At 43.8% G+C, this 21,053-nt stretch overlaps 1 protein-coding gene across 1 annotated transcript in view; it reads left to right on the forward strand.

Annotated features, from left to right (window-relative positions):
- The first annotated feature begins 9,026 nt into the window (after nucleotides 1–9,026).
- The window catches only part of STK39 (serine/threonine kinase 39), a 279,377-nt gene continuing 267,350 nt past the window's right edge, over nucleotides 9,027–21,053 (forward strand). The window contains exon 1 of the mRNA XM_070422811.1: nucleotides 9,027–9,446. Coding sequence (XP_070278912.1) covers nucleotides 9,212–9,446 — 235 coding nt within the window. The 5' untranslated portion in view covers nucleotides 9,027–9,211. The remainder of the gene's footprint in view (nucleotides 9,447–21,053) is intronic.

Here is a 21,053-nt window from a genome sequence, read left to right on the forward strand (position 1 = left end):
ATTTTGTTATTGAGGATTACAATTTCACTTACTCACTCACTAGAGGCCCAGTGTACAAATTCATGCATGGGTTGGGTCTGGCTGGCCCACCCCGACGGGAGCCGATCAGGGCTGGGCCAGTGCGGGGGTAAGTGGGAGAGGCGCTGGAGGTTGGCTGGCCTCAGTGGGCATCATAGCGACTGGTCGTTCCAGTGTTCTGGTCACTGGCTTTTTATATATATAGATGATTTGTTCACATGTGGGTCTCTGAAAGAGAAAGTTACACTGATGTCTCCTTTGTATCAAAGAATAAAATCTCTTCATATCAAGGAAAAAGTTTAATTTTGTGTATACACCTGATTGATTTATGGTAAGAGCATTCTTTCAAGACTTTTCATTTTTGAACCCTTCATATATTAACAACGTCTGAAGTTTTGATTGTTTTCAGTGGTCCTTCCTCTTCATCTGCTCTTCTCTCTGAGCCTCAGGGGTCTCCCTACCAAACCCAGGCCACTAGACACTGGTTAAAATAGGACCCTGCGGTCCAATAATTTGAATGTTCTAGTTTTGGAGTCTTTGAGGCAAAACTATAATCTTACTCACATGACCAATCTTTCTCCCTATCCCTGATGGACAAATTATTTTTCTACATATCTGTCCCCATTGGCTGTTAATCTCCTTTGAGAGCAGGGACATGTCCCATTCATCTTTCCATCATTCCACAGTGCCATGCAGATAGCTTGCACATGGTAGACACACGGTTTGTTTCTTTAAAATAAAGCAATATATATTATTTTATTCTGTTTTGATGACAATATTTAAAAACAATAATTACTATTTCAACAGTTACTTCAGTTTTCTTATTTCAAAAAGACTGAGTCCCTTTTAATGGGTATTTTGCATTCCTTGTGATTTGTTTGACTAAAGCCACCAGTGACCATTGAGCCTTTGAAGGTTGTCACCTTGCTGGGAGCTCCTTGCCTCAGCTGCTTATCTAGCTGTGGCTTTCCTGTGTCACAATGATGTTCTCAGGACGATCACAGTTACTTTCCACTCTGGCAGCACAGCAGAATGATCTAGAAGCCTAGTTTCTACATGCAGGTTAAGGTTTAGTAGAATATAGGTGACACCCAGGCATGAGGAGATTTTTGTTGTTGTTGTTGTTTTGGGGGCTTTTGTTTTTTCATTTTTGTCCTCATCTGAGGATATAGTTTTTAGTTGATTTTTTTTTTTTTAGGGAGGAATGGGGGCGGGGGAGGTGGAGAGAAACATCAGTGTGAGAGAGAAATATCCTTGGGTTGTTTCCCATACATACCCAGACTGGGGTTCAAACCTGCAACCTGGGTATGTGCGTACCTGCCACTTTTTGGTGTACAGGACCATGCTCCAGTCTACTGAGCCACCTGGCCAGGGCAGACAGGAGGACGTTTAACAGGCTGCACAGGTGATTCTGATGCCCAACCAGGCTGAAAAACACTTGGATCACCTGTGCTTTACTTTGGGAATGACCAAAGTGCTGTTCTCTGTGGTCTAACCTGACTGTGGGCAAAGGCTGCAAAACGGTGTTCCACTGGTCTGATGTGGACTACCAAGGTTTGGCTTGCACCGTATCATTGTTTTATAATTGTGAAATATTTCACACATACAGAGCAGTAGGAACAGTAGTGTAATAAAAACGTATGGACCTACCAACCAGTCTAACAAACCTTATCATTTTACTATATTTATTCCAGATTTTTATTAAAGTAATAAAACATTACAGGTGCCACAGGAGCCCTGTGCATGCCTTTCCCCTGCCTCTCCTCTGCAGGGGCAACGACTACACTGAATTTGGAGTTTATCATTCCGACCCATGTTTTACTCAATATGTATTTATTCAAAGACTGTGTTTGGTGTTTTCTTGTTTTTAAACATTATGTATATTGCATCAGATTCTGTGCAGTATTTTATAAGGTTGGGCCAATATTTAAAAACTGAAACATTTCACATAACATCAGATTTGTTGGCTTCTCTTGAAAGAACCAGAAGATCTGGCAACACTAGGCTGGCTTTCTGGCATGATGGCGTGCCGTGCGGGGCCAGCGCTGTTCTGGGTGACACGGTCCCACTGCTCACACTGTGGAGACATATGTGCCTGCACCTGCACTGTGTCTCCGTGGAAGCAGGTTTGGCCTCTGATTCTGAACTTCCTTCCATTACGATTCTTTTCTTTCTTCAAGGCCATTTCTGCTGTGCTCTCCTAACTGCTTAATACCAAAGGCACTTACCTCCCAATGCATCCCTCGCCGCCTCTAATATCCACCTCTCCTGCTTGGGACTCTCATTTGTCTGGTGTTCATTTTAATTTTCTTGCCATTTCCTGCCATTTCTCTTGGGATTCTTGACTATAGTACCAGAAGGGCATGTGATTTTTGTTTTAGACTTTGCCAGTCAATATAAAAGAAGTTAGTTATTTCGGTCAGCAAACGAACCTGTCATATTACATCTCTGTAACCTCTGGTTTTGGCAGCTCTCCCTGTCTTCAGTGTCATTCACATGTTCTGGTAACCTTTGGGGTGCTGGAAGACTGGACAGTGAATAAAGTGGAGTGTATGCATTATACAGTTTTTAAGTACTGAAATAATGTTGTCTTTTATTTTCCTACAGCATTTGCCAAAGTGCCATGCAAATTAGAGTCCCTAAAATGTATTTACTGAATGAAAGAATAGCATAATATGTTCAACTATAAGTGTGTAACCCAAGATGCCTCTCCTGAGAAAGCTCTGGGCTCAGCAGGGAAGCCACAGAGGCTGAGAGGGAAGAGCAGTCAGGGTTGGTGGATGGTTTTGGCGGGAGGATTTTTTAATAGAGAGGAAGAAAGAAGCTTTGAGATGGACATTCTTGATGTTTGGAAAGTGCTAAAGGTGAGAGGGCTGAACAAAATATTTTCAGGATGTGCCATTTTGTGTACTGAGTGGGCTTAGTATTTGTGGTTCTTCGATGGAGAGAGGACTAAAGAATTGACTTGCTTTTAATTACATTTTTATGACATTCTACCTGGGGCAGGACTACCAGGTTTTAGGCAGATAACACTGTAAAAGAAATATTCATGCTGAGCAGATTTACTCTAGTGCCTTTGGATGTTTTAGCAAAAGACCAGCCTTGTTAAATACAGAGGCCTTCCCCTATGGGCAGAGAAAGTAGGGCTTCTAGAGAGACCTCTCTCACCAGGATTCAAATCCTGGTCAGAATCCTCTGAGATGAATGAAAAGGCATTAACTGCCATCAGAGCAATTCTGTCTGTAATATAAAATGCAATAGGAAGTTAATTTCAAGAGCTGGTTGGGAGATAAATGAAAACACATGTCTGGAAGTTATCATTCATATAAGTTTAATTCCTTAAATCACACGTGACCAATTTAAAACTGTGTCTTTGCAATAATTCAATTTAAAATAGATTTAAGCCTCTCTTTTCATTTATGGCTGGGAAACAGGGACTAATGACACCTAAACACTAAATCGTGTTGTATCTAATAAAATCAAATCACACCAGCTCTGGACTTTGGAAAATTGGTGGCGGCATCAGCCATGTCACTAAAAAGCTCATGACATCTCTATCAGTCCACTGAGTGTATGCTGAACTGGTCTTCAGAATTGGAAAGATTCATATATTCTCGAATACATTTTTCAGATGGACATTTGCTCTCTCTGCCAATAATTCATGCACATATTTACTCTCCTGTGGTTTTTATGAAAAATTAAAATAACATTAAAAACAAGTTGCCCCGCTGGTATGGCTCAGTGGTTGAGCATCGATCTATGAACCAGGGGGTCACGGTTCGATTCCCAGTCAGGGCACATGCCTGGGTTGCAGGCTCGATTCCCAGTAGGGGGCGTGTAGGAGGCAGCCTATCACTGATTCTCTCTCATCATTGTTCGTTCTATCTCTCTCTCCCTCTCCCTTCCTCTCTGAAATCAATAAAAATATATTTTAAAAAACAACAACAACAAAAAAAAACCCCAACAAACTGTAGTGTAAAGTCTGGAGCTTTACTAGCGGGCGGCTCCAGAACAGTGGCTAATTTCTATTAGTGCTCATTGCTAAAGTTGGTCCAAATAAACTACCATTCACTAAAGAACAAATTCTGTAACCCCACTGTATTAGCTCCCTGGGCTGCTGTAACAAAGTTCCACAAACTGGGTGGTTTAGGCTCACAACAACAGAAACTTATTCTCTCACAGTCTGGAGGCTGGAAGTCCAAGATCAAGGTGTTGGCAGCGTTGGTGCCTACTGGAGGCTCTGAGGGAATCTGTTCCATGCCTCTCTCCTAGCTTCTGGTCGCTGCCAGCAATCTTTGGCACTCCTTGACTTGTCGACATATCACTCCAATCTCTGCCTCCCTTGCAGTCACATGGCATTCTCCCTGCGTGTTTGTGTCTCTGGGTCCAAATTTCTTATAAGGATACCAGTACTTGGAATAGAGCCCAGCCTAATCCAGTATGACCCTAACTCAATTACACTTGCCAAGACCCTATTTGCAAATAAAATCACATTTACAAGCATCAGGGTTTAGGACTTCAATATATCTTTTGGGAGGACACAGTTCAACCTAGGATACCCACCTTCCCCTGAGACCACCACCCCTGCATCCGTCCCAGCCATGAATTCTGCAGCCTTCACTGTACTAGAGGGTGGGCTGTGGGTCAGGTGTATTGCCCATACCAACTCGCTTCATCCTTATAGCAACCCAATCATCCTGGGATGGCTGTCCCTGTTTTAAGATAACAGGATTTTAGAGAATTTAAGCTGCCAGCTAGTAAGTACAGAGCAAATATTTAAATCTAGTTATTTCTGACTTAGATTCCTTTTCTACTATGCCCGGCTATCACCCTAATTAAACAAAAAACATTGCATCCTTGTCTTTGGAAGCAGTCATTCAAGTCAAATTCAACTCTTTAACAATTTTTCCCACCCCAAACACAGTTACTAAAACAGTCAGTAGGAAGAGCTGGAGATGGAAAACATTGTGATAGATTTTTCTTCACAACCAAGAACATCTGGTCTTCCCCACCATGTAATGGCAGTGACTTTGTAGTAAATTACAGGTTAGCCATGGGAGAAAGACCATCTGCCAATCAAGAGAGCCTGCTATTCCTTCAAGAGATGAGTTTCTAAAAACATTTTATGAATTGTACTTGTGTAAATCTTTTTAATGCATTGGGGCAATTTGACTTTTAAAGGAATCTCATCTGTCATCAAGTTCCATTTCTCTGTTCCTTAAATAATTCTTAAATCTACCCCCTCATCATTATCTTCCGTATCATGGCTTTATTCACATACACATTTCTCTAACTTGGCTACTGTGTTGGCTTCTATATAGGTCTCTCCACCTCCACTTTCCTCCCAACTAAGCCACTCTTGACATTGCTGATTCATTAAAATGCTTAAAAGCATGTTTTTATACACATTTAAAAAGTGTTACATTTATTGAACAAATATTTACTGAGTATATTATGTGCCAGATGTTATTTTAGGAACTGGGATATACCAGTGAACCAAAGGCACAAAAATCCCTGTCTTCAGGCATCTTATATTCTGTACAGTTCATGATTGCTGTTATTATATATCTTTCTCACACATCTTGAGAAAGATATATAATAATGTTATATATCTTGTTATATTTTGTTACAAATCTTGGCAGAGGAGAATAATGATGATGATGATGATGATGATGCCATCAATGAGGGTTTTTATTTTACTGAACATTTACTGTATGTCAGCCATTATGCTAAGCTGTTCACACATAAATGATGTTCTAACACCTCATGTGTAAGTTATTGTGATGCTGATTTTGTGAATGGGAAAATTGAGACTCAGAGAGTTAAAGTCCAAAGTCAGAGATAAGAAAATGTTGGAGTCATAATTTGAATATGACACTTTCTTTCTTCAAGGCCTTGGTCCCTACACTACACATCTTCTCTTAGTTGTTCAAGGTGTTTTAGAGGATGGACACACTTTTCCTCTAACCTCTCAAATTTAATAACTAGGGTAGTTAGAGTTTAGGGCCTATCTACCATTTTAAGAAAGGGTGATGAATTGTGGAGAAGTGACTAGGCAAAGGAAAAAGGGATTTGGGCTCCTAGGCTGGATAAATTGTGGGAAGGTGACTAGGAAATATATGGGGAAACTAAGGGTAGATAAGGGTTGTTTATGCAGACTCATCTCAGTGCCAGCTCTGGCGATAAAAGTCATTCTCCTCTTCCTGGTATGGGAGGTGTGTGTGTGGGGGGGCCTTTAGAAATGGAAAATTCCTTTATAAATGGAAATTCCATTTATAAAAGTGAAATTTATACCCTACTTTTAGGCAATAGGGTGAGGGCAGAGAGTTCTTCCTGTGTCTGTCCTCTCTTATTGCCTTTATCTCAAAATAATCCTTATCCAAAATAGCATATTTGGGGGTGGCATAATCTGATCCCCTTCAGGATTTATGAATACATACCTGAACACTATTTAAGCTCCTTAGAAGGAGCTTTATAAAGCAAATAATCTGCAATAATCTGTTTATAAAATGACAAACATTTTTGACAGTCATGACTGACAACGGGGGTGCTGCTGGCATCTAGTGAGTAGAGGCCAGGGGAACAGACCTCTACAGCAGAGACTTATCTGGCACTAAATACCATGGTGCTGAAGCTGAGCAGCCCTGACATATAATGTGGCAGTTATACACACAACAAAATGTAGACACACTTTTTTCTACCTGTTAAAGTCTGACTGAATGTATTCTTTATGTATTGAAATAGATCTTGTTTATATTTTAAAGGTTTCCTCCCCTGCCATCTTTCAGTTTAAATTTAGTAATGGGTTTTCCCTGAATTCACTGCATATCAGTTGAATACTATTTATATACATGTATTTCTGCATTGTAAGTACCATTTCACTCAATTGCTTATGGAAACATTAACTGAAAATTCTAATCTAATGCCTTTATGTAACTTAAAAATATAATTCAATTTCTGCTCTTCATATATAAAAATGATGCCAAAGGCCACTGAGAGTAGCCATTCTTTAAACTGACCTACTGGTGGTGATGAGTCATCAGTTCTTGCAAGTCATCATCCTGGTAGCCATTTGGGAAGTGATGGGCTGGGTACAAATATCTGGTATGTGGCTAAGGGACAGTTGTTTTTTTTTTTTTTGTGGGAAACTAAATGATCTGTGTTTGATTCAAATCTGTGTTATTGATTTTTTAAAAAAATATTACTTTTAATTGATTTTAGAGAGAGAGAGGAAAGGAGAGGGAGAGATAAACATCTTATGAGAAACACTGATCAGCTGTCTCCCACACAACCCCTACTGGGGATCACGCCAGCAATCTGGACTTGTGTCCTCACCAGGGAATCTAACCTGTGACCTTTTGGTGCCTGGGAGGAGCTCAGCTGACTGAGCCACACTGGCCAGGGCTGTGCCATTGACCTTGAGAGCATCATATTTTCCTATTAAGTTCCCAAGAATTTTCCTGGACTTCATAGTCCCATTTCATGGTCTGAAAGTGAACATTTAAATTCATATCACAAAATGGAAGTCATATTCATTTAATCATTTTCTTTTTCCTTAAAAATAGTTCTTAGGAATTCTTTGGGGTGGGGATCAGCATTTGAAAAGGTGAGCAGGTATAGAAAGCTCCCCTGTTCCCCGTTCCTCTCCACTTAAAACATCAGAGGCCTAGAATTTATTGGTTATAAAGTCCATTTCTTGACAGACATTAAAATCAATATACATGAATACCCATGAATAAAAAATGTACACTTAATACAGCATAAATTTCTGCTCATAGAACAGAGTATCATAGTTGTTTTATGCTAAGTGTACCATATTGCTAAGAGATTAAGCACACTCATTTTCAGTTTACATCAATGTTTTGATTAGACATATAAGGTTTCTTTTAACGAATTTCTGGTTTCCTCTGAATTATCTTTTTTTTTTTTAAAGTAAGGTGTATTTATGCATGAATGCAGGAGACAAAGTTTCACAATTTAAAAAAATTAAATGTTCATTATTCTTATTTATTTAATAGTCGTCACCATGAAAAGTACATAAGATAATTTTGGACAAACGACCAATATGATCTTTGGTTTACTGCATCATTTCAGCTTAAGACAAGAATGGTATAATTTTGGTCATCTCAGCGAAGGGAACACAGAGAACATTCAGTGTTAAATACGACACCTATAATTAGGAAGACCTATGGTTATACCATAGCAATTTTAAGGATGAGGTAATTTGGGGAGAGTTGAAAAAGCAGCAATTAATTAAAAGTTTTCAATGCAGTTTATTTATGCTGCAGTACATTCGTTGCCACCCAGAATGCTCTGTAAAAGAAACGCCCGCTACCTGTTGTCCTCCCGGGTTAATGTGGCATGTAATTAATGGTATAGAAATATACCATGTCTTTCTTATTCCAACTTCACAGACCCCTTACATCCCTTCCCTGGGATCCAGGCGGCTGGGAACAAACGAAAAAATTCTGTGCAACAGCCAGGGGCCCAGGGAATCAAGTTTCACTCAGAAAAAAAATAGAAGGGCCGCGATTAGATTAGGCAAGGTGGGAAAGTGATATTGGCAGGTAGAGCGTTGGAAAGTTACAACTTTGGTTATTTTTTAACTGGCGTCCTACAAACGGCCCGCATGTAGGTGTCTCACTCGCTCACTTGAACATGAACTCCGGGTTTCATTGAGCTGGGGCGACGGCTGAACCTGAGAACCTGGTGGCGGCGCACCCACCTCACCCTCCGGGTCCCCAGGGGGGCACCTTCTGGAGAGCCTGGCTGTCCGGGCCAGGGCGCAGGGACAGCAAGGAGTCCCGGGCACTGGGCACGCGGGTCCCGAAAGCACACACCCACCGGCCTCGCTCCCCGTGGGTGGAACCTCCCCGGCCGCGAGCAGCGCGGGTGGGGGCGGCGGTTCCCCCTGCGGAGGCCGAGAACCGCGCGCACGAGGTTCGAGGCGCGCGGCGAGCGCGGCGGCCGCCGCCTCCTCCCCTCCCCGCCTCCGCCGGCGCTGCCTCCTCCCTCCGCCCGGCTCGGCCTCCCTCGCTCCCTCCCCTCGTTGCTGGCTCCGGCGGCGGCGGCGGCGGCGGCAGGCGGGGAGGGCGTGCGCCGGCCGAGAGGTGTCGGCGACGAGGAAAGGGAAGTTTCAAGTGGAAGGTCGTCCGTCGACCGGCGCGTCCTCCTGCTCTCCTCCGGCAGCATCATGGCGGAGCCGAGCGGCTCGCCCGTGCACGTCCAGCAGCCCCAGCAGGCGGCTCCGGTGACAGCGGCGGCGGTCCCGGCGGCCCCGGCGGCCGCGACAGCAGCGCCGGCCCCGGCGGCGCCCGTGGTCCCGGCCCCGGCCCCGGCCCCAGCCCCGGCCCCGGCCCCGGCCCCGGCGGCGCAGGCGGTCGGCTGGCCCATCTGCCGGGACGCGTACGAGCTGCAGGAGGTTATCGGTCAGTGCGGCGGGCGCGGCGGGCCGGGTGGGAGGCGCGGCCGGGGGCGGGAGGGGGCGCGGGATGCTGGGCTCGCTCGCCTTGCCTGCACGCCCGGGAGGCAGAGCGGCCGCCTTCGGGGCCTACCGGCTTCAACAGTTCTTTCTTTTTTTTTTTAAAAAAATTTATTTGTTCGTCTCTAAACGCTGGTGCTGCAGGAGGCGGCGCGGCGGATGTGACTCGCACTGCAGACCAGCCGCATGCTGCAAACTTTTATCTCGCAGATCGTCGGGGCGGAGGAGCCGGGGACCGGCAACGTCGCCGCATCTCCCTCCTCCACCCGCGCGCCGGGGCCGCAGCCCGTGGCCGGTGGCCCCGCGGGTAGGCAGCCGCGGGAGGGGTGGGGTTGCGGGGGCGCCGCCCTGCGCTTCCAGCGCCCCCACCTCGCGCCCCGGGGGACTCTGCGGGCGCAGCCGCGCCTCTGCTCCCCTAGCTCCGCGCTTCTGCTCCTCATCAGCAGCCTCTCGCCTTGGGTGTCTGGGCGACGTAGAAGTCGCGGAGGCCCCGGTTCTTAAAGGCCGGGAGGATGCTGGCTTCCCTCCCTGACAGCCGCTGGTCCAGCCTGCCGTGCAACCTGGCTCTCCGCGCCGCCTGGGTACCCGCCTCTCTCGGGGCCGGGGCGCGCCGCGCCGCCTGCTGTCCAGCCCGGCCGCCCGGGGAAGCCGGCGCCCTGGCCTGATGCCCTGCACCGGGCGATGCTTTCTTCTGGTACAGGGCCGAGCTGCAAGGGTGAAACCCGAGGCTGTCGGTGATCTGCTCCCTGCCTTCCATGCCTTCTAGTCGGCTCACAAATATCACCTAATCTTACATTTTTAAAAACCTGGCAAAGTCGACCGGCAAGAAGCCGGAGTTACTTTTCCTTGGGCCAGGCACGTGAAGGGCCAGGAGATTTGTGTTGACCCTTCACTTACTTAGAGCCTCCCCTGTTGGGTCATCCTGTTGGGAGAGGCTTGTTGAACCCAGTCCGGGAAGCCTCCAGGTAAAGTGCGCCCTCCCTCAGCTAATAACCTTACCGGGGCTGGGCTGGGATGGGATGCCGCAGTCCCACATCTTGATAGTTAAGTACGGCGATGAAAAAGGAATTTAGAATATTTATCTTAAATGCTTTTTTGCTTTTCATTAAAAAAATTCTTCAGCGGGCCTTTATCACTTGCTACAGTGTGAACGAAGCATAGTGCAGACTGAAATTTATATATATATATATACTGTATATATGAATATGATAGGTAGAACATTTAACCTAGGGTATAAGAGCTTCAAATAACCTAAAATGGCATCTCTACATAAAATTCTTTAAAATCCCAGACCTTCCATAACTTTTGACCAAAGGCTTTCAAGGGCTGAGTCTTGGTCACTGCCTGGATTAAATAATTTAAAGGGTGTCCGAAAGCCTCGAGTATTCAGTGAAAATCCCTTGAACTGGCATACAAGCCCTTTCATCTTTCCAGTTGTACTGCCTACCCCTCCCATATTCTGCTTATATTAACTGAACCTGGAATAGTCAGCTGTCCTAGGACACATCTGGCCTTCCATTCCTTGCCTTTGCATGGCTCTTCTCTAAGTTCCCCTCTTGGTAGTGGATCCCTCAGCTTCCAAGGCGGCCACAGCGCCTGTTCTCGAGAAGCCTTCTGCTTCTTCTGCTCTTTTTACACACCTCATAGCATGTAACCCCACAGTCTTTATTTTCTCCACAAACTCTGAGGGCCTACTATGTCTCAAGCCTTATGCTAGGTGCTCACAGTATAGAAATGAATAAAAATAGTCCCTGCCCTCAGGGACTTCAGGTATTGGTGTATATGATTGTATAGGATGTGCCGAATGAGTACTGAGAGAGCACAGAGGAGGGAGTGACTGCTAAAAGAAGGAAGCAGAATATTCCACAGAAGACCGTGGAATTTGAGCCAGATTTTGAAGTCTGAGTAAGAGTTTGTAAGGTGCTTTCGTATTTCTGTTGCTGTCCCCCCTAATCATCTGTGAACTTAAGGGTGGTCTTATTTATCCCTTTGCAGCGTGTAGGGATGGTCCATAAAAGTTGAGTGGTGCTCTCTACCCCATAGGTTCCCATAGGGTTGGGACCAGAATTTACTTATAATCAACTTATATGCTTATTTTATTTAATTAGTAGGTTTAAAATCCAAGCTTTGTCTTTTGAAAATGTAAGACTTTTAGTTAACCAGTTTTGTGGACTAAGGAATAAAATCTTATTTTAGTTTAAGTGATGGTGTTAATTGCATGGCTTCTTTTGCCTTGCAGTAACAGCATTGCTAATTATGATTGGTCAATTTAATAATAATGAAAAGAAATTTAGCTGAGGAGTTTGAGAACAGGAACACCTGCTCATCACTTCTATCCTGATTTGTTCACTGTCACACTGTGGGAAGAACTTTTGAATATTTTCAATTTATCTAGCTCAGTTGGTTTGAGCGTCATCCTGATACACGGAGATTGTGGGTTTGATCCCCAGTCAGGGCACATACAAGAAGCAACCAATGAATGCATGAATAAGTGAAACAACAAATCGATGTTTCTCTCTCTTTCTCTCTAAAAATCAATAAACTTAAAAAAAAAAAAAAAAAAAACTACCCTGGCGGCGTGGCTCAGTGGTTGAGCATCGACCTATGAGCCAGGAGGTCACGGTTCGATTCCCAGTCGGGGCACATGCCTGGGTTGCGGGCTTGATCCCCAGTGTGGGGTGTTCAGGAGGCAGCTGATTGATGATTCTCTCTCATCATTGATGTTTCTATCTCTCTATCCCTCTCCCTTCTCTGAAATCAATATATATATGTATATGTGTATATATATATATGTATATGTATATGTATATATATGTGTGTGTATGTCTGTATGTGTGTGTATATATATATAAAATAATATATATGTGTGTATATATATATATATATAACTTCTAAAAATAAACAAACAAATAATTTTATCTCATATTTTCAAACTAAAAGAGATGGCTTATATGGAGGACATGTTATTGAAAAATCAAATTGTTGAAATACGATTTTATAAGGGTAATGTTTATAGGGAATTGCAAACCCATTTCCGTTTAGTGTGTAATGCTAGTTCAGCAATTAAGAGTGAACTGTGGTTAAGCCCTTTTGCTTAAACATTACACGCAAAAGTTAGTAGTTCAAACACTGAACCAGTTTAGACATGAATGTGGGTGGACAGCCTTTGCCTCTCCCCGCCATGCAGCAGATGACACCTGATAGGGCTCCAGCAGCGAGAGCTGTGACCAGGAGGAGGCTCAGGTGTGCGCGAGCAGAAAGCCAAGGTGCTTGAACTTTCCAGCGTGGCACAGCGCACTGTTTCTTCATTTCCTTCTGGGCAGAGGTTGGGGCCCCAGGATTAGGAGAGAATAGGTTTGCTCACATCCCAACAAAGCAGGTTCAGTTTGACTTCTGTTTTAGAAAAATAAACACAGGATTTTGCAAGTCTAAAAATAAAGTTTTCTCTTTGTTGTATTGTTCTTGTGTGGTAAAAGATCAATGGAGAATTTGTAATGCTCTTAGGGGTAATCTAGTCAGAAGGTTTTACATAACCTAGAAATGATTAAAATCTGTGGGAGGGAGCTTTATGCTTAGAGAGGGGTTAGCAGTGTTGTGAAATTATTAAATTTTCTTTTAGTCATTGGTATTCTTGTCTTTGTAGATTTCAAACATTTATGTCTTCTGTACGAGTGACTGCTCTTCAGAGGCTTTCTAACCTATTTATACTCTTCAGGCTCGTTACTCTTTGTTCCTTACCTTTCCCCCAATCTCAACCTCAAATTCCTTCTTTAGAAGTATTAGGGGTACCCACAGATAGGCCAACTGAAAAGTTAATTTGTTGGCGATATTGCTTCTATAGTACCTTGATTCGCTAAACAAAGAATAAAAGGTGAGTCATCTAAATGTTGACTTGGGCATCCCTAATGGAACTGAACAACCTGAAGGAACCTTGCTGTCAAAGACTGGTAGTCATTGCAGTATCAGTTTCTGTGTTGGAATCAGACAGTCCTGGCAAGGGCTGTTATCTTTGCTGATTTTCCTCAGAGAAATCATAAATACACCTGTGCCTCAGAGTATGTTTGATTTTCTTAGATTTTTTGCAGGAAGAGCCATTCTGTAGTTTTGCACTTGATTTCTCAGTGTTGTTTCACTTTTGTCCTGGGTGGTCATTTAGAATGAATTAGAAGTAACACCTAAACAAAAAAATTTTGGTTCCTAGGCTCCTAGTCATACTTTGAGGAGGGGGCCTCTGGGTACTTCGTTCTATTCTCTCTGAGGCTTTGTATAACCATTCAGGTGTGTTTTCATCAGGCCCAGGTAATAGACATATGGCCAACTCTTTAAGGAGCAACAGCCTTTCTTCCCCAAATGAGACCTGCTTTGCTCTGTGCCCTCAGAGTTTCTGTGGAGTTCTGTGGTGTAGGGATTGGCTTTGGTTTTGTAGATGTTCTGGAGGGATCTTGAGAGCAGTAGGAGCCATACTGGTCACAGCTGTTTTTGAAGGATCTCACAGGGCCATAGCACTGAGTGGGTATTCTGCTCCCCCAGTCCTTTAAACTGCACTTGCTTTGCTGCTGCTGCTAGTTTGTAAGTTTGGCTGTTTTTATTGGTTTGTTTGTTTGTTTTTTTTAACCTTCACCCGAGGATATGTTATCTATTGATTTTAGAGAAAGAAACATTGATGTGAGAGGATTGGACCTGTAACCTAGATATGTGCCCTTAACCAGGAATCAAGCCTGCAACCTTTTTGGTGTACGGGACGACCCTCCAACCAATGGGGACACCCAACCAGAGTGGCATTATGTTTTTTGTTTTTAACTAAAAGAGGCTTGAGAGGCTTGGCCTAAGACAGGGCTTTTGATTTTCATATTATTTCACTTTTTTTTTTTTTTTTTTTGTAAAGAGAAAAATGTATCTAGAAATATTCTTTTTGTATTTTTTAAATCATTGTGGTAAAATACGCAGCTATACATAGAATTTACCATTTTGACCATTTGCTAAGTGTATAGTTCAGTGGCATTAATTCCGTTCACACACACAAAAATGCTCTTTTAAATGTACTATTCAAACTACCACGTGCGAAAAATCTCTAGGGTAAGAAGAAACTTATGGTAGAATTACTGCCATACTTACTTTATTTATGCATTTGATTTGTGACTGGTAACATGACTTTTTCCCTGACTCGGATAGTCTTTTGTAGGCTACATTTTTTATGGTATTTGAGAGTAAATTAAAACATTGCGGGCTCTGGAGTCAGACGGCCTGGTCTATTTCATATCTTGGCAATGGCAGTCATTGGCCTTGAGACCTTGAGCAAATTACTTAGATGTGTCTGCATTCAGATTCCTCATTTGTAACATTGAGATGATAAAAATAGGGTTGTGAGGACCGAGAGAATGTAAAGCACTTAGAATAGTGCCTGGCACAGTGAGTGCTCTCAGTTAGTCGTAGCCATAACTCCTCTAAACCGCACTTGCTGATCAGATTCAAGGCTATCAGGAGAGAACACAGTCTGTCTCTGGCAAGACTTTGGAGTGGCTTGAAGAGGTTCCTGGGCTCACTTCCTACCAGGGAGGAGGCAGGAGGAAGAGGGTGCCTGGACCTCTCCTCCTTCCGGTGGGTGGCTAGGAGAAGGTGGCTTTCTGGGTGGGCCTGGTTTCCCCTAGCACCTCTGCACCTCAGCCGTGGGAGGAAGCTGGAGCGGCCTGTGGAGCTCCTGGCGATTTGGCCGGCTCCTGGGTGTAGGTGCCAAATGGCCCTCTGACAAGTGGTGAGAGCATCCTGCGGGAAGGTTGCTGGGAAGACCAGCCCGTCATGAGAGGGCTCTCGGAACAACCTGCTAAGACTGCACTTTTCTCCCACCTCTGCGTCTGCCCCGCGGAGGCTGCCATGCTGGCAGGAAATGCTGCTGACTGAAAGAAATATCCCCTGGCCCAGTGAGTGAAAGGACGGGCATTTGTTTTCAGATAAAGTCATCACTATTGCTCCCCTTTCTCCTTCCTTCCCTCTCTGCTTTTCCCTTGGCTTATTATAAATATTCTCAAGTCTCTCCCTCTAATCTTGAACCACAAAAGAGAACAAAACAAGACACTCTTACTATTCCTTCCTCCTCAAGCTACTATCTTATCTTTTTTTCCTTTCACAGCTGAGCCCTGGAAAGAACCTCCCATTCACTTCTCAGCCCACAGCCACCTGGCTTCTGCCCTTTGCTAAGAAACCAAAATTGCAGTCTCCACAATCGCCATGACCTGCCTGAGGTCAGAGCCGGTGGACGGGCAGTCCTCCCTTCTTTTCTCTCTGCAGGACTTGACACCATCTGTGCATTCTCCTCCTCCTCTCCTGCTTGGCCCTGCCCGGGGGTCCACTTCTCTACCTCTCAGAGGCTTCCACCACCACCCACAATGCCAAGGGTCTCCCTGATCGTTGGGTTGGTGTGGGGGCTTCCTTTTATAATTCTTTATTTAGATACTAGAGGCCCAGTGCATGAAATTTGTGCACTGGTAGGGTCCCTAGCGGCTGCCGGCCGGGTACTCCTTCCCTTCCCCTGGCCATCTGCTGCCACAGGGGCCTCCCTCCCTTCCCCTGGCTGGCCCCGCCCCCTGGTCGAACTCCCAGACAACTCCTGGTTGAGGGGACAATTTGCATACTATGTTTTTATTATATAGGATTCCATAGAACTTCATACTCAAACTCACTGTCTCCGTTTTTGCTTCAATCTTAGTTCTACCCCTTCAACATTCTCCACCTTCTTTAACACCCTTGGGCACGAAACAGAAACATGGTCATTCTCCATTTTCCCGTCTTCCTCCGTCTCCCACATCTCTTTGGTCATCAGTCCTAAATATTTTGCATATTTGATGTATTCTTTGATCTGCCTCTAACTCTTCCTCTTGGCCATCTCCAGTTTAGTGCAGGCCCTTACCAGTTCTTAGTTGGATTATAAGTTGTTAGTTCATTAATAACTTCCTAACCAGGTTCTTGTCTCCATTCATGCTTGCAGCTCTAGCATGCCTGGCTCCAATGTGATGCTGCTATGCCAAACTTTTTATCAGTTACCCTCTTGAGTGGCTTTCCTATCATCCTCAAGATTAACTCTAAGCACAGTGTGGAAGGCCTTTTGGGAACTGTCTTTTACCTCCCTTTCCCATCATACCTTGTCATTGCCATTCTCAGCACAGACCCCCAGCCGGTGGGAACCTTTGCAGTTGCTGAAATGCTTCCTGCTTTCCTAGCCTCTCCTAGGTAAGTGATCTCCTGCTTGGAAAACCATTCCACCATCCTTCCCTTTCATCATTATCGGTTTAACGCAGAGCTTTGTCTCTCCAGTTGTCTCATCTTTATTGAGGTATAATATGCATGTGGAGAAGTGTATGCATCATAAATGTATAACTTGATACGTGTTCTTAAATTGAACACACTCTGATTGTGGCTCCCTTTTAGGACTGGGAGTAAATGATCCCTCTTCACAGAAACTTTTTCTGCCGTTGAGCCTCCTTTGCCTCTGCCCCTTGCTTTGTTGGGTATTTCACTCCCTGCTAGTGCTCACACTACAGAGTGTCCCCCAGAAAAGGTATACATATACTATGAATAATTAAAAAGGCAGTGTTTATTAAAATACATTTCATTTTCAAAATTGAGCTACCAGCTATTGAAGCATATATACATTTTTTGGGACACCCTGTATATGAACCTGCTTGCCCATCCTGACACTAGATGTTAATTCTTAATTCCTCCTTGAGTACGGCATCCCTTGCCTCCATACTCCACACCCCATGTTAAGAGTCCAATAAGTGTTTTCTGGATGAAAGTCTGAATTCTGGGGACAAATACTCCCTCCCTCCTTGTGGAAGAGGAACATTGCCTGACTTCTAAAAATTTGTCTCTGTGGTTCCTGAAGATTTGATCTTGTCCATGGCGAATGATAATGCTGATTTAGTTGCGTTTGGGCCAATCAGCTTAAAGGGCTCTGTAGAAATTAGTTCATTAATCCTCCCAGATCAAGAGTAAGCACTTTGAGTTCTTCCACCTGCCGGTGCTGTGCAGGCAGGCAGGCAGGGGCCTGGCTCTCCGGAAGTCATCTGACGGTGAGGTGGCCTCTCTGGATTAAAGGGGCCGAGCTCCCTGCCACAGTTGTGCGGTGCTTTCACTTAGGCCAGCGGTTCTCAACCTGTGCTATGGGTCGCGAACCCTTTGGCGGTCCAACGACCCTTTCACAGGGGTCGCCGAAGACCATCCTGCATATCAGATATTTACATCACGATTTATAACAGTAGCAACATTACGGGTATGAAGTAGCAACGAAAATAATTTTATGGTTGGGTCACCACATGAGGAACTGTATTTAAAGGGCCAGAAGGTTGAGAACCACTGGCTTAGGCTTTGCTGAGTGGGATGGGGAAGTCCCAACAGTGCTCTCCTCTTCTCTAGAGCTGTGCTTTCTTCTTCTCCCCTCACCCCCACCAAGTCAGCATTCATTCCTTCACTCATTCATGCATTTATTTTACTTTTTCCATCTCCATGTATCCCCTCGGTGCCCTCTTTCACCTCCACTCAACTCCCTCCACCTCTGCAATACCACACTGCTGTCCATGTCTCTAAGTTCTCTCTCTCTTTTTTTCTTTTTTCCTTAATCCCTCAACAACCACCGCCCACCTCAGAGCTGTCTGCCCGTAGAGCTGTCCTTTTTTAAGTAGACCCATGCCCTCGCTTTTGTGTATGTATTTATATAGAACAACCTTGAGGAAGTCTGTGGGGCCTCTTGCTGGGTAGAACTCAGGACTGCTGGAGAAGATCAGGGATACCGGTGACACTCAGGGGCAGACTATCAGGACAAGTGGTTTTCACAGGTTATGATGGCAGGAGTTGCATTTTTGTAAATGACAAATGAACAAGGGTGATAGGATTGGCGTGGTATGTGCTAAACCATAGAACTGGGCCTTTTTAAGTGAAAACCAATCTAATAGGTATTATAATTCCTTTATGGTTTATTTTTGTTGGGGAAACTTATTTTTCTATTTAAATAGAATTCTCCATGTAATCATGTGAGATTTTACATTCCTCTGTCCCTTCGCCCAAGGACAGCTTTGTTGAAATTATACCAAAACAACTCCAAGATGGTTGAAGTAATTCAATTGTTTCTTTTCCCAGATCTGCTATCCATTGGTCAAGTTTCTGCTACTAAATAAGAATTCAATATATTGATTATAAAGGCATTTTACATTTGGCTTAACTGGGAAGCCAAGGACAAATAGCAGTTCTTTAGAGAATGGATTGGCAGTGCTTTAGCTCTAGAATTGATTTAGATAAACACTTTAGAACCTGATGTGAGTAAATGCTGATATATTTCATGTTTCTTCTCACTTGCCAAACAGTTATTTGAGAAGAAAGTCTGGCTTAGCTTTAAGAAACTTCTTGGATATTGAAGCGTGAGATGAATTGACCTTTTAAGCTGATTGTATATTTTGAGCGATGGGAAAACATCACTTTAAGATAGTTTTATTTTCAAACTTCTAAGTAAGTGGCATTTATTATCACTCTCAGAGGCCTGGTACTGGGGGTGCTCATTCAGTTCTTCCGTTAGGTGAAAATAAATATTTTGGTGACATTTATAGGGTTCAGGTTTCCCAATCTTTAGGCACTAGTAGAGCTAGTTACCAGAAAAACTGGTGTGGTGAGTAGGTTTGACGCCTTCCTGTCATATGAATGATAGATCTTCATTCGGGGAGTATTTTGAAGCCAGTGACTTGTGACAATTCTGAGACTTCTCACAATCACTCTATTGATGGTTGAGGTCCTAGAAGAATTTGTGATCTTGTTTTGAACTGGTAGCATCAGTTTGTGCCAGGGTTTGTAACAGGGGTGTTCCAATTGCTTTTGTTCCTGGCCTGTTTAGTTTGGGGATTGAAAAAGTATTGTGCTTTCTGGATTAGTGCCTATTGACCTATCTTGTGTTGCTTACATTTTAATTTGAATTATCTGGTTTGTTCATTCTCCCTTTCTCCTTCCCTATGGCAGGCCCTCCCTCCCTCCCTCCCTCTCTCCCTCCTTCCTGCCCTCCCTACCTCCCTCCCTTCCTCCCTCCCTCCCTTTTTCCTTCCTTCCTCCCTTCCTTCCTTCCTTCCTTCCTTCCTTCCTTCCTTCCTTCCTTCCTTCCATCCTTCCTTCCAGTTGGCAGTGTCACCATCCCTTGGCTTAATTGTGGGGTGACTCTAGAAAGCAGAGGAAGAGAGTACTTGGAGGAAGGAATGAGGTCCGTGCTGGCTATTCTAAAGTCAGCTCCTGGGTGAGGAATGGCATAGAACATAGAGGGATACTGAAATTTAATCTTGGAAGGGACTGAAGAGAAAATCCATTCCTGCTCCTTCTCTTTACAACTGAAGACCCTAACATCCTAATTTGAAGTACTTTGTCTGTGGTCCAGAAGTCCTTAGAATCTCAGGCCCAGGATTCCTACCCAGTCCACTATTTTCTTCTCCTTACACCACATTGAGTCCTCACTGGTGGGAAGGAAGAAGTTAGAAAAGTATCGATTCAGTGAATTTTATAACTACCATTTTAATAAAGTTAAAAATATATCTCTCGGGAATGTATTTACTGTGTAGATATCATAGTAAATGTCTTATTTATTCATTTAGACATACTAAAATTATATATATATTTTTCCTTCACCAGGGCATGTTTATTTAACATGTAAACCAGGTGGCATATAAACATAAAATAGCTTCATTTCAAGCTTCATCTTGTGTGTGGTTTGTTACAATACTGTATTTTTAATCTATGGTTATAATCTGTCAGTGAGGAAAAGGAGTGTGTGTGTGTGTGTGTGTGTGTGTGTGTGTGAAAGTGAAAGGCTGAGGAGCAGCAAGTTGAGAGGGAAGAAAGCATGTGAAGTAGATGAGCCTCGGCTGATCATTGCTGGAGCCAGGTCCCTTCTGCCAGGCTGATAACGTTCGACAGAGTGACAACAGCATTCCTATCAGACTGTCTAGTTCCACGCTGTCCAGTGTGGCAGTCACTAGCCACATGTAGCTATTTAAATTTAAGTTAATTAAAATTAAATCAATTTGGGGAGGAGAGAAGGGTGAGTAGGCAGAGCACAGAGTATGTTTAGGGCAGCGAAACTGCTCTGTATGATATTATAGTAACGGATACGTCATTATACATTTGTCCAAACCCACAGAATGTACATGCGTGAACCCCAATGTAAACTATGGACTTTGGGTGATAATGGTATGTCAGTGTAGGTTCATCGGTTGTGACAAATGTACCGCTCTGTGTGTGGGATATTGATAATGGGGGAGGCTATGCATATGTCGGGGGAGGGGATGTATGGGAAATCTCTAGTTTCAGTTTTGCTGTGAACCTAAAACTGCTTTAAAAAATAAACTCTTTAAAATAATTAAATAAAATATAGTTCCTCAGTCGCAGTAGCCACATTTCAAGTGCTCAATAGGCAAGGAACTGTATGTAATTTATTTCCTTTTACGTCTGTAATTGTCATTACTCTGTAAGGTACTTTATTGGGTCGTGCAGATACAGACTATTTCTATCACCATAAAGCGTTTTGTTAGAC

The sequence above is a fragment of the Myotis yumanensis genome, unplaced genomic scaffold (genome assembly GCF_028538775.1).
Source record: "Myotis yumanensis isolate MYYU_CA2020_CCGP unplaced genomic scaffold, mMyoYum1.0.hap1 SCAF_8, whole genome shotgun sequence".
Lineage (NCBI taxonomy): Eukaryota > Metazoa > Chordata > Mammalia > Chiroptera > Vespertilionidae > Myotis > Myotis yumanensis.